Below are 16,304 nucleotides of genomic sequence, written 5' to 3'. Positions count from 1 at the left end.
GTCTCTGGGAGAGATCGAAGGGAACCCGGTATTCTGACTGTTTACCCGTGCGCTAATTTTACCTCCTCGAGATTGCCGTTTTGGACCCGTGAAAAAAGTTACGTAATAGCGACTAGTTTAAGTAGCGTGTAAAGGACGCATGTGGGGACTGTCTCTTCAATTTCTCATCCAAACTCCGGGTTAAGAGGGAGCTCCATTCAAGAATCTCCTTCCTTGGCCCTGTAGTCCTCAGTGTGCTCCCCTGGGTCTCCCTCAGATACCGTATTTATTCGATTAAACGCCGCCCTCGAATTTACGCCGCATTTTTTGAAGAAATATTAATGAACGCCGCCCTCGAATAAACGCCGCAACATGATGCGGCGTTTATTTGAATAATAGACTCAAAAAGCACACAGAGATCAATGCTTCGATGGCAGTAGGCAATTTTGAGTGAACTAAACACATATCCTTTTGAATGCACCAGTTCTGATGTTGAGAAAGCATATCCGACATTAGATTTTCATTCACTTTACCCACTATGTATTGTAGTAGTATTAACATGCTCGTCGTGAAAATGAGAGACATAAATAAATGACATTTTAGGCGAGCATTAAAACGTTTCTGTTTTTCAAAATTAAAATAGTTAGTTACCATACTTGCAAGAAATAAAGTGTATTTTAAATAAACGCCCTCAAACAAACACCGCCCTCGAATAAACGCCGCACTCGAATCACGAAAAATATAGTAAACGCCGCGGCGTTTAACTGAATAAATACAGTACACACCCCGCGATTTATGGGCAGGTTGGACACCAACAAAGTTGCAAACATGTCCTTATACAGTCCGGTGAATTCTTTTTGTCATGTCATAATTCCTTTATTGACCAAGCTTGCCATTTTCAGTCTTAATGAAAAAAGAAAAGGTAACAAACCAACAAACACCTGGTAGGTAAAAGAGGAAACCTTATCTCACTGTCGCAGTTCACATTTTCCATTTTCTACATTGAAGCTTTGTAAGTTTAAGCCACTTCCGTTTCAAGGAAATTGAGGAAAACATTCGGGAGAAGGAAATGAAGAGTAAAGTTAACAAGCGTATAGAAAACTACTCGTAAATAGTAATGGACTTAAAAAACGTGTAGTGTCATCTCGGAGACAGTGCTATTTCAGTGGGTAACACATTATGTAATCAAGCGTCACAGCCGTACACCTCTACACGCATACAGACGTAGTTATAAGTCACCGGATAAAATCTGATATATCTAGCGGTAACGCCACGCTGCAAGAAATTTAAGACAGGGGTAAAGTGATCACAATTGCCGCCAAATACCTGTAAAAAAAGAGAACAAATCCGATAAGGAAGGAAACCTTGTTTATTTCAAAACAAGCCTAGGAATAAGTAAGAGTATGTGTTGGTTTTTTGCTGAAGTTCCTTTTTCTCTTGAACAAATAATAAAGACTGCAGCAAGTCTTACCTTGTCTTCGCCATCTGTTTGGTAGAAACTCCAAGAGTTTCCATCCTTACTGAAGGCGAGTTTATACGATTTCACGTGCTCGTAATACTTGTGTCGTCCTAATATTTGAAGAGAAATATTGTTAACAAGTCTAGAGCATAACGTTCATTAGGGAACTTGCTTTAAAAGTCAGCTTGTATCATGTCCTCAGGACACAGTTGGCGAATAATACTTCCTATTGATGCTTTCGCTGTTACGAGTATTTTGAGTCTGATTAGGAAGAAAAACGTTACAGGATTTCTGTCTTTCTCGACTCTACAATTGCTTGAATTCTAGAATAATGGTGAGGATCCACCTTCCGAGCAATCCTCCGTTCGCCCATGAGAAACGAAGCTGAGAACCTTGAAATTTTTTTTTTACATTACATCTACTAGAGCAATTTACATTTGAGCGTTTTAAGACATCCGGGATTGCACTGAAGAAACCATGTCACCTCCAGCAATGAAATGCAACTTAAATCTCATTGCAACTCGCTCATATGCATATCTTCCCTCACTCCAGGAAGTTTGTCTTTTTTATATATAATTCCAGTTGGCCCTTTATTTTTCCTTTGATCCTCTCGGTCTTTCTACCGGATTGGTTTATTTAATTGAAATGCACTTTTAAAGGGCAACTAATAACTAAGTTATCTCTAGTTATTCCCTCTTCATCGTTGATCACCTTGCGTTCCAACAGCTGTAATATGTTTGTCCATTCCTAAGTCCACTTGCAGCCATTGGTTCTTTGGCGTCGCTGCGCACCAGGCCCCAACCCGCTTGGAATCAAAACTGTCTGTAAAATACATTCGTGCATTGCGCGCACCGCTGTCCCAGCCGCCACCTGTACAGCCAATGAGAAATGTTAGTTTTTTATCTCGTACCCAGATCCTACCAGGTAACTGTAACTGAACAACAGCTTAGCCGTAAAAGGGTTTGGGTATGAGACTATCCAGTTGTGTATACCCTGAGATGTAGAGCTATGGGATTGATTAAAGAAAGAGTGGACAGTTCTTACCAACGTCAAGTGACGAAGACGCTGAAAATACGCTGTCAGGCAGTTTAAAATTCCAACCTATTCCAAGTGGACTGGAGCATGGAGCTACCGAAGAAAAATAAAAACACGATCTTTATTTTAAGTTCGGTAAAGCTTCTAACAGGTTTGAAAAGCCTAAAGGCAACTAAAAAGCTACGCGTGCCTGGTCACTATTTACCCTTTACACCCTAACGTCAGCATGTATATTCTCCATACTGTTCTCTATACATTTCCCTTGGTGTTAACAAGGAGAATTTGTTTACCAATCAAAAGCTTCTTTCGTTGTTGATCATTTCCTTTATTCTCATGACCTTAACGTGTGATTCAGGGGAGAAATTGGTTGGGAGAAATTTGATGCCAGTCACTGTTAGGGTTTAAAGGGTTAATTGCTTCTTGTTTAAATACTGTGAACATAAAAAGTCTTTGTTTGCTTGCCTCTGAACAAAGAAAAGGCTCAAAGAATCAGGAAACTGACACTGAACGACAAGATAGAGGTTGAGTTTGTAGGCTCATGTTCTTAACCTTATGGGTCGATCAACTGAGACTACAACAAGAGAAACATTGATGTCTCATCGTTCTTACTTGATTCAAAAAGGGACCCAATGAATGCGCTTTTAATTCAAATTAATTAGATTCCTCTGGCAAACCGCCTGCTGTGCACAGTTGGGGTTCACTGATGCGCGCCCCACTTGTAATTAAGATTTCAACACTAACTCGCGGAGTTTTCATGAAACATAACTTAAATAAGAATAGGAAAAGGAAAGCGTTACCAGGAGCTTAAATATAACTCCCCTTGTCAAAGAAATACTTTCTCTTCTCATACACCGGCATAGAGAGAGCATTCTTTACGGAAAGAAGCATTTTCTAGCTGTACTAACCAAGAGGTCTAACAGGTTCTTTATCGCATAGTTTGGATCCACAACTCTTCTTGCAGTTTTCTCCCATCCAGCCTGGATTATTGGAGCACTCCCCCCTCTTGGCAAAATCTGCGCAGTTTGGATGGAGATCTTCGCACTTAAAGCCTGATATAAAGAAAATAGTGTTGAAAGTCTTTGAAGCGTTTATACAAAATCAAAGACAAAAAAATAGGTTATACGCTAAACAAAACTTTCTTATATAAGATAGTTCTTCTCACCTGTGGGCTTTTCTGGTATTATTATTGGTGGGCGTGGCGTGACCTTTGTGGTTGGTTTGACTGGTTTTGGTGTCGTAGAGGCCTGTGGGCGAATAGATGATGCTGGTTTTGGTGTCGTTGAGGCCTGAGTAGATGGTGCCTCAGTGGCCGTTGTGGATTTCATGGGGGTCGTTGCTGGCGGAGGATTGGTCGGCTGAACTAAGAGATCATAACAAACCGTTGAGTAAGACAATCTTACGATAAATGGGTGCCTTTACAAAGATTCCATGGGTAACAAATCCACACGCCGCATGTCGCAGATTTTAGTCTTTACTGCGATGTATTCTCTAACGAGTTATGCAGTTATCATCGCATCTCACAATCAACAGTTATGCTCACTTGAGAATCTTCACCTTCCCGGAGATTGAGACATCAACATAAGGTTATTAAGTCTATGATTATGCCTTGATTGATTCCTTAATCCGCTGTTTAACTTTATTTCTCATTGAAAGAATCGCGATTGGTGTGTATTGACTGACTGGGCGACCGAACGACCAACTGATTGACTGACTGACTGACAAACGGATGGACTGACAGGCTGACTGATAGACTGACGGTTGGTTGGGGGTTGGTCGGACGGTCGAACAGCTGGACCCGCGAATCGTCGGACGGTCGGTCGGATCACATGGTCAATCGAATGATCAATCGACTGTCTGCCAATTAATTAATCGATTGATTACTAAAGAGAAGATTCAGACCGTTAGATTCTTTATATTCCCTTACTTCTGTACAAACGTGGAACTGATCGGAACGCCAACATTATCGTCAGTTGTCCTTGCTAAAGACATATTATTTTCGTTTACCTTGTATGCTTACCTGGACAGCCATAAAACTCAGCCCTGAGACAAATGTCCGCATTCCAGGAAGTTGGGAGAATACGGACAAATCTGGCAACTATTGGGCTTGTTAACTGATTTGTCTTGACTGTTGACATGTCACTGTTTCCGACAAAAACCTGTTGAAAACCCAAGTTAGACGATCGATGGCGAAATGAGTACCGTTATTTCTGGATAACTTTTACCTCTCCATTTTTAAACTAATTGAAAGTTGTCTGTTCCTCCGGATTTTTTCTGAGGTTAAAAACTGGTTTCTGAAAAGATATTTCGGCTATTCTCAAAGCTGATATGCAATTTGAAAGTTAATATGACGGATCTTTGTTTTTGCCTTTTGACATCACAATTAAACTAACCATAACCATTTTATTATTCAAAATTCAAGGTAGATTGCACAGGGGCCTGCAGTGTGGTTCAAAAACCATTAACCTCGGATGGAAACCCTTAAGAATGTTACCTCCTTTATTCAGTAGAGAGATTAGACAAAAAATACTTTAATCCCCAACTGACACCTGCTAATACCATTAACCTCCAGATCTTAGGGTCAGGGTATGGGCGTATACTAATTTGAAGTTTCCGGAGAAGTCATAAGGACCAAATTATGTTCTCTTCGGTCTCAAAACAGAGTCTTAATCAGTTTCCATGTACTTGGTATGTTAAGATCATAAGTTACCTTGGAATAAAGATCCCACGACTTTCCATCATCGCTATAGGAGAGCATATATTCCTTCACAAACTTTGGATATGCACTTTCTCTTCCTAAGGATACAGAAAAAGGGACAGGAAAATGGGTATTATAAAACTCTTGTTATTTTTTATTATTTTACTCTTTTTCCATTTCTGTTTCTCATCATGTCACCTTGGGTTGCAACTCCTGTTACGGTGGTTTTCTTCAAAAAGTCAACTTGTAAGTGCACTTCGTTGTTCGGCTTCCCTACGCACCAGGCCCCTACACCACCTTTGCCGACCGGAAGGTTAAGACGAGCCTGGCTAGGACCATGAAATCTGGTTTAAAAGAGAAGAAACATAGAGACCTCACTGGGCGTGTTTGAGGTTTTATTCGTACCTGGGCTTAAACTGATCTGAACTTCGACAAATACTGATGCTTTAATGAGGCCAGGTGACCGTATTTTAGTTCAAATTAGCAGGGATCGAGAACATCCATATAAAAGACATTAAGGATAAGAAACGACACTTTCAAATAGCATGAGGTAAACTTGAAACCATAGGTATGGCTGTACTCGGTTTTAACCGAGATAATGAGATGTAAAGGAATGCAATCAACAGAACTGTTGGTTACTGTCAAAAAATAATTGATGATGAGGTCTCTTTAAAACCCCTTTTTGTACCAACAACTTACCTGTTAACGCTCTTGGACGCTGTTATTTGACTGTCCTTGATGGTGAAATCTTCCATCCCAAGAGCCGTTGGTGCGGAACACCCTGAAGATGATGTGGTAGGGGCATGCGTGGATGAAGTATTGGGAACAGAAGTCTGAGGACGAGGAGGAGTGTTCGGCGGAGAAGAAGTCTGGGGTGGAGGGGGTGTGCTCGGTGGCGGAGGAGTCTGGGGTGGAGGGGGTGTGTTCGGCGGCGGAGGAGTCTGGGGTGGAGGTGGTGTGTTCGGCGGAGGAGGAGTTTGAGGAGGAGGCGGCGTGTTTGGCGGAGACGAGGTTTTGGGAGAAGGTGGTGTTTTTGGTGGAGGAGGAGTCTGCGGCTTCATCGTTGGTGGTTTGGGTTTTACAGTCGTTGGCTTGGGCCTTACTGTTGGTGGCTTCGTTCTCACCGTCGGAGGCTTGGGCCTCGCTGTTGGTGGCTTCGGTCTCACCGTCGGAGGCCTGGGGCAGAGCCCACAGGTTTTCTTACAGTTTGTTCTTGTGTACCAATTTGTGCGGCAATAATTTCTCCACGTAGCACAACGATAGTCTTTATCCCTACACACTGCCGTGGTTCCACCTGCCAAGGGATAATATCAATAAAACAATTGTAAGAATTTGCAGCGATATGCTTTTTTAATGAATATCCTGAATTTAACAGATCTCGTACTCAGATCCAACTGTGTAACTGTGGCGAAAATGTAGGATCTCTTCCAACCGCTTGGCCGTGGAAGGTCTGGGTACGAGACTAGTAATTAACTGTCGTTCGCCTCTAAAAGAAAAAATGCGTAAAAAGTACCACTGAAGGAAGGAATATCTTTACCTAAGCCTACTTTTATAAGTATCACTTATCATTTTAAACAACACCGATCTTTTCCTACAAAAACGTACCAAAAAGTGTTTTTACACGGGTGAACCGAAGATTACCGAGGAGAGCAAGTGTTGGTGTAAAATTATCTTCGAAAAATAAATCCAATCAGGAGGACACAATCATTCTCTGCTGATCCTCTTGTGAGTTCGTTCGTTAGGTCCAAGCTAGTCTCCAATCCCAAACATCAACCTCAATCAGCGACACATTTCCACATATAAGGAAAATCGTTCATCGTTTTCTGATACTTACAAACTCCACAACTTCTTTTGCAATAACGATTCATGTAGCGTGGATTTCGTCTACATTCCCCTCTATGCGCCCAGTAATAACAATTTTGGGTGCTATCGAAGCATGCTGTTGGAAAATTAACACAGCCGCAGTTTAGGATAATGCAATGTAATGTTGACAATAAAACTGTCCAGAATTTCAATAAAAAATTTAAACTCTCTCTGAGTTGTTACCCCCGGCCTACTTCCAATCAGGAAGCTAAGTAAAATCGAAGCTCCGCGGCCCTTTCATTTAAAACAATTCCAATTCTTCTCGCAAAAAATTTTTTCTTATAATGCAGCGACGGCTTGGTGCGAGAAGAGATTGCACTGTCCTTTCGCATTCAAGATTAATGCCTTGCAGAAAATTCGCATAATTTAAACCAAAATGCCTTCAGTGAAAAGAGTTTTGAAATTATTGTATTTAATACGGGATGCAGGGAGCTTCAAACAAAACTTTTACACGTCCAGGGTTGTTGAGGCTACAAGCAGAATGATTGTGACTATCAAAAAAGGTCAATTAACTCTCTGACTCCCCAGATCCCAGTGGTAATTCTTGTTACTGTTTTCCAAACAATTCTTATGATGTTTGTTCAGAGAATTTGTTATTGGATCAACTTGATAAACATAATTGATATTTTTCTTTATTCTCATCACTAATTCTTGATATTGTATTGATAATTTAGAGTTAATTCTGTCTTGGTCACTCATGGGATTTTAAGGGTTAAGACAAAAACTTTAACAACATTTACCACTTTGTCTGCGTTTTCGTTTCTTCGCGTTACAACCGTACATCCAATCCGTCTGTTCAGCATCCAGCGGACTCAGGTTTTGGTAAGGTTGCTTGCCGTTTAATGGTTTAAGGGCTTGCAACGTTGGCTGACCGTTTTTGGAGAAAGCATTAAATGGATAGTGCATGATAGACCCGTAGTCGTAGGGTAAACCAAGAGAATCTATTTTGTCCCTGCCATACTTAGCAAAAGCACTTTCTGCACCTTGACCAGGAGAAAACATGCTTTAATTAGCTTTATTATATTGAGTAATAATGAAATAATAAATTTCTCCCGTGTCAGAACGCGCGAAGTGAGCATACCTACCAAATCTTTACACGTGAATACGATTACAGTCGTCAGGGCAACCGTAGCACACGTGCAGGCTCTCATTATTGGTGCCAGACCTCCGGCAAACCTCTCCCACTAATAATGAGCCCCTCTTCGTAGACTATGGCAACCGGGTTTATCATAAGGCGGTTCGCAAACATTACTAGGGTAGAAATCAACTTCTTCTACTATAAAGAGTAGACGTTTTTTTTCTTTGTTTTGTTTTAGATAACTATCTTTCTCTCCTGACAAGTTTAAGGAGCATCTCTACGAGCTGAATTTACGTTCAGGTAACCTCTACATCCGGTGCTCTTGAAACGTGTTTTCCAATTGCCTTTGATTCAAACATCTCATCAATATTCAGTCATATTAGGAACAAGAGCGTATATAGCCACGTGTGGAGACGAATTTATCTCCTCTTGTTGATAACGTCTCTCACTCTGTGCTTCGGTCACTCGAGAAAGTTATGATAAACACTCAACGATAGATTTGTATCCACACGCGGCCATAACATATCTTTTAAATCTAATGTATTGTTGGTTAATATTACACTCCTTTAAAAAGAAGTCGAGACATTCAGCAAGTAGGCATAAGGACGGACGGACAGACGGATAGACAGACAGACAGACCGATTGACAAACAGACGAACAGGCAGACACAGACACAAACACAGACACACAGTGAGTGACATGGTTCTTCTTATAACATCGCTACCTTCATATAACAATAATGAAGTACCTACACTTACCTGGCAGTATATTCTGTTTCAGTACCCGGACGTAACTATCTCTGTCCGGACGACTTTGCTCGTGCCAAAAGCCAACCGCGTGACCGATCTCATGTACCATCACGTGCTTGTATTCACAACCAAATCCAACTGATAGATACGTCTTTCCACCAATGCGTCCGACATTACACCAGCACCTGAAGGAATCAATTTGTACTTTTAGAGCTCTTTTCAATTAAGCGTCGTCGAACCAAACAAAGTCAGCACAAAAGCCAATAAAAAAAAAAGGAAAATATTTCAAGGAGCCGATGAGAACCACCAAACCACACTTCCTCCCTCAACATGTTTTGTTCAGGATGTTGTCTTGTACCCAGACCTTTCACGGCCAGACGGTTGTAATTTCAGTAACAGTTACACAGTAGGATCTGGGTACGAGATTAATCAGGACGTTTACCGTACTTTCATCTCTTACCCTCTTTGACGGAAGAACCAAAGGTAATCTTTTTGAGTTGTTCTCTTCACAAACTTGATACAAGTCTTGCTTTCCCATTCCTTTATAGCCGCATCTATGGCACTCATTGCATCGGGCATGTTTTCTGTAAAAGGCAAGAAGACAAAGGTATTGTTTTTGTAATAAAGCCCCGATAAACTTGCAATGAAATGGTTTTTTCAAAACAGCTAACATTACAAGGAAGTGGAAGAGCACTGAAAAAAGAAAAAAAGTGCGGTGAAAGAGCACAACAAAAGCGATTTCCTACTTCTATGGACGCTATTTTTTGCTATCGAGATATGACCATGGATGTAAACGTTTTCCTAGTAAGTCATAAAACCTATGTAACTGCCAATCAGACAGTTTGAAAGTCGATTTCCCGCCAAGACGCTACGTGCGTCACACTCAAAAGATGTTTCGGCCTAATGCACAACATCCGTTAAGACAACAACTGACCTCTGAACTTAAATGTGGCTTCCATTTGTGCAAAGTATTTCTTCCATGTTTTTCACTTGGTGGGCTCGATTGGACTGCAAATCGCGGCAACTAAGAAATGCTTTTCGCTTGGTGAGCTCAATTGGACAGCAAGCCATGATCACTGTCGCGCCCTAATTAATATTGGTAATAGGGCCGAGTGGAGTCCAATTCTGTCTGTAATCATACGAGTGATTAACAATATCAGACGACCGCGAGGCGGGAGTCCGATCATGATTACAGACAGAATTGAACGACATGAAGTCTTGTTGCCAATTAATCAAAATTATGACAAAATTTGAGAAAGAAACTAGACAACGGTTATACGTTCTCATAAAAAAACAGTTAACTCGGCGAAATGCGAGACAAAAGCGCACGCGCATGACGCGTTCTATCCACTTCCAAAGGCATGAACATATTAACTGTCCCTTTAACTGTCCTATCATCAAGCATGACGCGCACACTGTCCTATTTCTGCGCACATCGGGCTGGTGATATCCAATCACGTTCCAGAATTTTTCTATAGTTTTGATTATACAAAGAATAACAACATCACTTACGTAAGCTGCAGTCAATTTCATAGGGTATGATACCGTTCGGCCATCTAAGACGTCCGTTGCCGTCGGCCGCTTTGCTAACATTGCCTCTGATATCGCCATGAATATCAATATTAATCAGCTGCTGTTTAGTTAAAACGATATCCCCTTCAAACACGCTATCTGGGAGCGGTGGACTGGAAAAGGCTGAAAATGACAAAGTGAATGTTACAGTAGAACGATCCTCATCAAATCTGATTTTATCTTGTGCAATAGTTGTTTGTATGGCCCGAGTTTAGAAAGCTGGTGATATAAGCGCGCGCGCGCGTTATGGTTTGTATTTTCACTTTGTTTTATCATCGCTTACAACAGAGGTGCACAATTATGATGTCATTCTGTGTGCACGCTGTTGGAAAGTTGAGGAAAACCGGTGATTTGCGGTGAGTAAGAAGACAATACCGAGGTTTTATTTGAAAGAGGCACTGACGATTATTGAAATCCAGGAAAAGATGGCAGAACAAGACGCACAAGAAATTAAAGGAGTATTAAAGCGACTGAAGGAAAACATTGCAAAACTTCAACCTTCATTTGAAGAAGTTGTTGCCGAACAGGCTGAAATGTTGATTGGTGATGAAAGGAAAAAACTCCGAAAGGCATATAAAGCCGAGTGTAAAGATTTGCAACGCGAACTAAAAGAAGTGAAGAGTGAAATGGAGGAGTGTATCACTGACATCGACCGAAACACCAGGAAGTGTATCCATGAGGTCAATCGGGACATGGACGAAAAATTCAGAACTGTTATTCGTCAGGAAAGGCTTAAAAGGAGTAAAGAACTTGACGAAATCAGAGTAGAAACAAAGAATAATACAATTGTTGAACTCCTCAGCCCTTGCAATAAATATCAGGTCATGAAAATTTCTGTAAATTCGAATTTTGTTTCCAAGAGCACGCCGAGATGCACAAGTTGTGGCAAAGAGAGCGTTTGGTTGTATTTCTGCGGAGGTTGCAAAATTTCCAGATATTGCGACGAAAAATGCCAAGAAGCTGATTGGGAGAGCCACAAGAACACCTGCATAGGATTGAATAATAACTAAGAGTAACGGAAAGCTATACCACTGTAAAGTGAGCAATCTTTGCGAAAATTAAACTGCTTAAACTTGTTTTGCTACTGTTAACTTTGTGTACTTACCCCTATCAGTATCTGTTTTAAAAGAGTGTCACTTGGTAGAGATTTGCTTAAAAATAGGAAAGCATTCTTCTAAGTTTGGTTGTGTGTATGTGTTTTTTTGTACGTTAGTTCCGCAAAATATTGTTAACAACGGAGGTAACGCGCGAGTGATTACGGGAAATAATCTCGCCCCATATTCTTTCATCGCAATCGTCTACTTCCCCTCCCTCACCCCCGTGTATCAAGAGAATATGAGCTGTAGTTTAAGCTCTCTTCTTGTATATAAAACTGAAACCTTCAGTGCAATGACAGCGGCATGTCCTTGAGAATCAGTAAAATAGATTTCGCGGGATCATGCACGTTTCCTCCAAATAATAAAACAATGAACATTTTTCTAGGCCGGTGTAAGCTTGAGCTATGAATTTCTACTCATCTCAATGACTTATTAAAACAGACAAAAGAGCTCGTAAAATAATTTTGTAATTCAGACTAGTGATTAAGCTTTCACTCATCTATCATTTCGTCAGTCCTATTTCGTTGATCATCAGTGCGCGCACGCATTCAAAGTATGCGTCATAAATCGCGTCATAAAGGTCATTTAAAAGTTACTTGCACGTGATTAGAATTAGAAGAATTCGACGCTTTGCGACGTCATAACGCTATTTTGAACTCCAGGGTTCAGTTGTATACATGACAGATAATGCTATCCAACAGATAAATCGCTATCCAGCGGATAAGTGATGGCAAAACGTATAAAGTTATCCAGCTGTGGATAGCGTTATTCGACCTTTGAAAAACCATGGCCAGTAGTCTGTAGCGACAGCAGAAAAGACTCGCAACAGTTCTGTCAGCTTCTGTTTGACTTGTCAACTGTTATAAGTGGCTGATTTAATACTGTTTCCGAAAACCCGTGAAATGTTTCGGTCTTCGGTTCGCAACACAGGCAAACGGGGTGAAAACGAAATACACTGAAGGTGCATGCGGACAGTTATTGCAACAAGGGTCCCCCTCTCATTAGGCACTGCATACCATCAGCGAATGGAACGAAACGTGAAGCCAGGCACTGTTTTAAGTTTTGTTTAAAAATTTCAATTTAACGACAATTATCCCCTTCCCTTTCTCCGATCGGTAGTCTTTTGTTCACGGCTCAGGGGCAACGCAGGTGATTCTAAAGATTTAGTTGTCAGGATTAGGGACCGAACTTTGATTTGAACTTAAACGTAAAAAATGAGGTGGAAAATTTCGTCTTGTCTCTTCTTTCCAGCTGTTTTTGCGCTTTCTTCTTTCTTCGCTTCATTTTTTAACGGCTATACATGGCTTCATTTATTAGAGAATGGGCATTCCTGCTACGGGTACACAAACATGTACTTACAGTCACGCTCTGTGCCCAAGTTGGCTTGTAGAATCTGATCAAAAGCTCCCTTTTTCTGCGGATTGGGAATGCTGGGTAACGCGGAGGTGATCCCAAATGGACTGGGAACCAGACCCAGAAGTAGGGCGATCCAAAACTGGGATAACATACCGAGAGAAAATTTTTCCAAGTACAGCAATGTGAACATAACTTTTAGTTCGGGTCTCTTTCGGCATACTAAAAGGCGAAAGTACAGTATGTAAGTAAGCTATGAACTAGGTCAATTTCCCCAAGCCCGCCGGAAAAGTCAACTTGTTTTTCATTATTTCAACAATAGTTAACATTACCAAGGGAATTTAAACTGCTGACGATTTCCTTCTGACACTACATATGCGTTTAATCCCTCTTTAGGCCCCTAAATTTATATGAGTCTAGGGTATTAGAAAATTTTTCATCTGACTTAATTTTGAATACACTGTACAGAGCACATGTCTTACACTTCTAAAATCGAGTGTTTTCTCATCATTTACCAGTTTAAAGTGTTTTAATCGTTGGTTTATGAATTGCTTGAGATTTCTGAATATACAATTCTCAAACTGAGGTTTCCACAGAAGAACTTTAGGGAGTCTTAGGAACAAGCGTCATTTTTTGCCCTTTTTCAGGCAAGCGAAGGCAAGCGCGAGGCGAGCGCGAAGAGCGCAACTTGTAAATGGTTTATCAATGGTTTATGATATTTAATCATATCATCAGATTTAAGAAAAACCTTGGTATCAAAAGCATATACATACCACTCCTCTCTGATACGGATACCACTTGTTTTGTGCTGTAAGTTGCTACAAAAAATGATAAATGCCAAACAGTACGTTTAAACTCTAATCAGCGACTTTAAAAACACCAGCTGCAGCTTTAAGTATATCGAGATTGACGACACGTTTGAATTCCCAAAATTGGTATAAAGGGAAAAATGAATCAAAATGCGTCATAATGACCTTATATGGCAGTGGGAAATAATTTCCGTCAGAAAATTCACCAGGCCCTTTCAAGTGTTTGTTCCCTTTTTTCTTTTTTTTTGCCCGAACGACCGACCCACCCTCACGAGAGGGAGGGCGATGGGAAACGAAACATTGGGATGGCCTTATGACAATTATGAGTAGGTTAGCGCAAAGGCGAGTACGTTCTTTCCGGAAAAAAAATCGCGCCTTCAACATTCTTAGATTTAACGATGCACTTCATATCGTGTTAAATGAAAAATATTCTTTGTAACAACAGGGGAATATCTTTCTAGAAACTAATGGATCACTAATAGATATCACTGTTTTTTTCCCTTCTCAATGTCTTAATATTGTCAAGGGGACGTGGGAGGATTGCGCGACGTCGCGCACTTCCAGGTGTCAAATCCGTTACCAGTAATCGGATCCTCGTGTTACGCGCGAAGGATTGTAGGATCACTAAGGGGCAAACATTGCAAGTTGCTAGATGGAAATATATGGCGCCGACTGTTTCACCCCATTCGACGTCCCAAATAAAATTATTTTGGAGAGAATTCAGAGCTTTTTCGCAATTGTTTTATCAGAAGAGGATTAAGGCAATGTAAATACAGACCGAACTACGATAGTCGGTGTTGATTGCTATGCGCACAGATGTTTGTAGGACCAATCAAGAAAGTCGATTTCTGCTTGGTTCCGTGGTGGAATGTTATCGATTTCTGCTTGGTTCCATGGCGGAATGTCAGTGTGAAGGGAACGCTGGGGAAAAGCCTCAACAAACTAAAAGACGTGGTGAATACAGCTAATTTTTTCGGTGTTTTGAGCAACTTACGTCTGGTAGATGTTTTAAAAATTATCATTTTCATTGCTGATGGTTCGCTAAGGTACATATCTCATTATAGCGCGTCAAAGAGCACGTTGTCATTTTTAAAACTTATTAGTAGGTCATTATTACATGAGATGGTCCTTAATATCTGTAATTCTCTACTTCTCAGGAAATATCACACGTAATGTGAAATACATACAGTGCGGCTGCTGTGTTTGTTTTCTCTGCTCCTCTCACAGCATGATACTGCGCTTGGCACTCTGTGACAGATCTTATCAATGCACGTATCCAGTGGTGTAAAACCCAGACGTATTAAACATTCCCATCCAGTCTTTAGGTAGTGTGTTTAATGCGCTAAATTAAGAATCGTTTCCCATCAGCATTGACAGCGATATGAACTTCTCACTCTTCAATCCGCAGTTTTAAGCAGACACATTTTAACCTAAGTAGCTGGTGTTTTTGTTTTTGCTTTCGCAGCTCAACGAGTGCTTAGTAAACTGTCAGCTACGAGATTTTTAAATGTTTAAGTTAAGGAGGACTCAAGTCACTGTTAGGAAAGCACGTGGGCGACTTTAAAAAAAAGCGAGCGGAAAAGCGAGTGCGAGCTGAGATGGGGAAAACTATTTGAGCCTTCTAGCTGGCGAAATGTCCAACTACGTGGTTTAGACAACCCCTCGAATCACCTTACCTTGTAATCTGTAATTCCTGGCAAATATGAAAATCAGGGTAGGTTGTTGACTAAAATAAGATTTGTTTGGATCCGATGGGTAGTTCTTGGCTGGCTGTCTTCTGAAAAGATTCCTCGCACACAGTGACTTCAGTCGTATTGAAGGCTGATTTGCGCAACTTATTCAGGATCGTGGAGATCGTCGACTTTATGTATCACGTAACGCCGAATCGTGACGAACCGTATGGGGCAGTCGACAATGTACGTCATAGTATCAGATAACACTTATCAACTGATACTTTATATGACATCAAATTTACGTAACTCTGCCCTGCACTGACAGATAACTACGAACGTCGAGTTAACGATGTGCCAAAGGACTAAAGAAATTGGTCCTTTATATCGAGAGTTCATTATATCGAAAACCTCGATTTAACGAATTTGCGGAAAAACAACTAAAACGTTCGTTTTATCGAGGTATAGTTAATAATTGCTTGTTTTTTCTTTTTCCTTTTTGTGGTGTGACGTTGCGCTACTTAACCTTTTGGGATCGGATCGATTACTGCAAATGACATTTGTGCTTTAATGTCTATAGCTATATGAAGACTTATTTGTGAAAAAATTAAATTAAACGCCTGTATTTATAAGCCACAGTAAGGGGGCTATAAGAGCGAATAACCATATAGACTCGGCTGGACGTACGATCGAACAGGAACAGGCGAAGAAAAATTTTGACAATTTTGTCAATTTTTTTAAAGCAAGGTAAGAAAAAATAATAAGGGGCCTCGGTTTAGTTTAGCGTTCACTTGTAAAACTCCCGAAAACTATCGCCGCAGAGTGCCGCTCATTACTTTAGTCTTTTAAGACATTTTCTACAAAAAGTTGTCACGAGTTGACATTTGTTCGTTATATCGGGGTATATTTCACGTTTGGGCTTCTAGATTGTATTCGTTATAACAA

General features: G+C 40.7%; 2 protein-coding genes across 5 annotated transcripts; one reads left to right on the top strand and one right to left on the bottom strand.

Annotated features, from left to right (window-relative positions):
* Positions 1–833: 833 nt before the first annotated feature.
* Positions 834–15,518, bottom strand: LOC113674223 (uncharacterized). 4 transcript variants are annotated; one of them, XM_027190697.2, is made up of 18 exons: positions 15,366–15,518; positions 13,654–13,698; positions 12,887–13,102; positions 10,371–10,553; positions 9,319–9,442; positions 8,868–9,043; positions 7,772–8,014; positions 7,003–7,107; positions 5,868–6,462; positions 5,367–5,512; positions 5,181–5,266; positions 4,491–4,629; positions 3,636–3,833; positions 3,379–3,522; positions 2,483–2,566; positions 2,150–2,308; positions 1,451–1,548; positions 834–1,305 (listed from the first exon to the last, which is right to left on the bottom strand). In XM_027190697.2, the coding sequence occupies exons 3-18, from the start codon at positions 13,071–13,073 to the stop codon at positions 1,165–1,167; spliced, it is 2,808 nt and encodes a 935-aa protein (XP_027046498.2). In that variant the 5' UTR covers positions 13,074–13,102; positions 13,654–13,698; positions 15,366–15,518; the 3' UTR covers positions 834–1,164. The 4 variants fall into 4 exon arrangements, with proteins under 4 accessions (XP_027046498.2, XP_089055898.1, XP_089055899.1 ...); XM_089199772.1 differs by having other exon boundaries at positions 12,887–13,037; positions 13,655–13,698; positions 15,366–15,499; XM_089199773.1 differs by lacking the exon at positions 15,366–15,518 and adding an exon at positions 14,877–14,986 and having other exon boundaries at positions 12,887–13,037; positions 13,655–13,698.
* Positions 10,547–11,608, top strand: LOC113674224 (uncharacterized). The gene has a single exon (XM_027190699.2). It carries the CDS (start codon positions 10,856–10,858, stop codon positions 11,438–11,440), a length of 585 nt encoding a protein of 194 aa, XP_027046500.2. The 5' UTR covers positions 10,547–10,855; the 3' UTR covers positions 11,441–11,608.
* Positions 15,519–16,304: the final 786 nt, after the last annotated feature.

The sequence above is a fragment of the Pocillopora damicornis genome, chromosome 3, assembly GCF_964200805.1.
Source record: "Pocillopora damicornis chromosome 3, jaPocDami1.2, whole genome shotgun sequence".
Taxonomy (NCBI): domain Eukaryota; kingdom Metazoa; phylum Cnidaria; class Anthozoa; order Scleractinia; family Pocilloporidae; genus Pocillopora; species Pocillopora damicornis.
The sequence above is the reverse complement of the archived record's forward strand: the minus strand, read 5'-3'. Positions and strand labels throughout refer to the sequence as shown.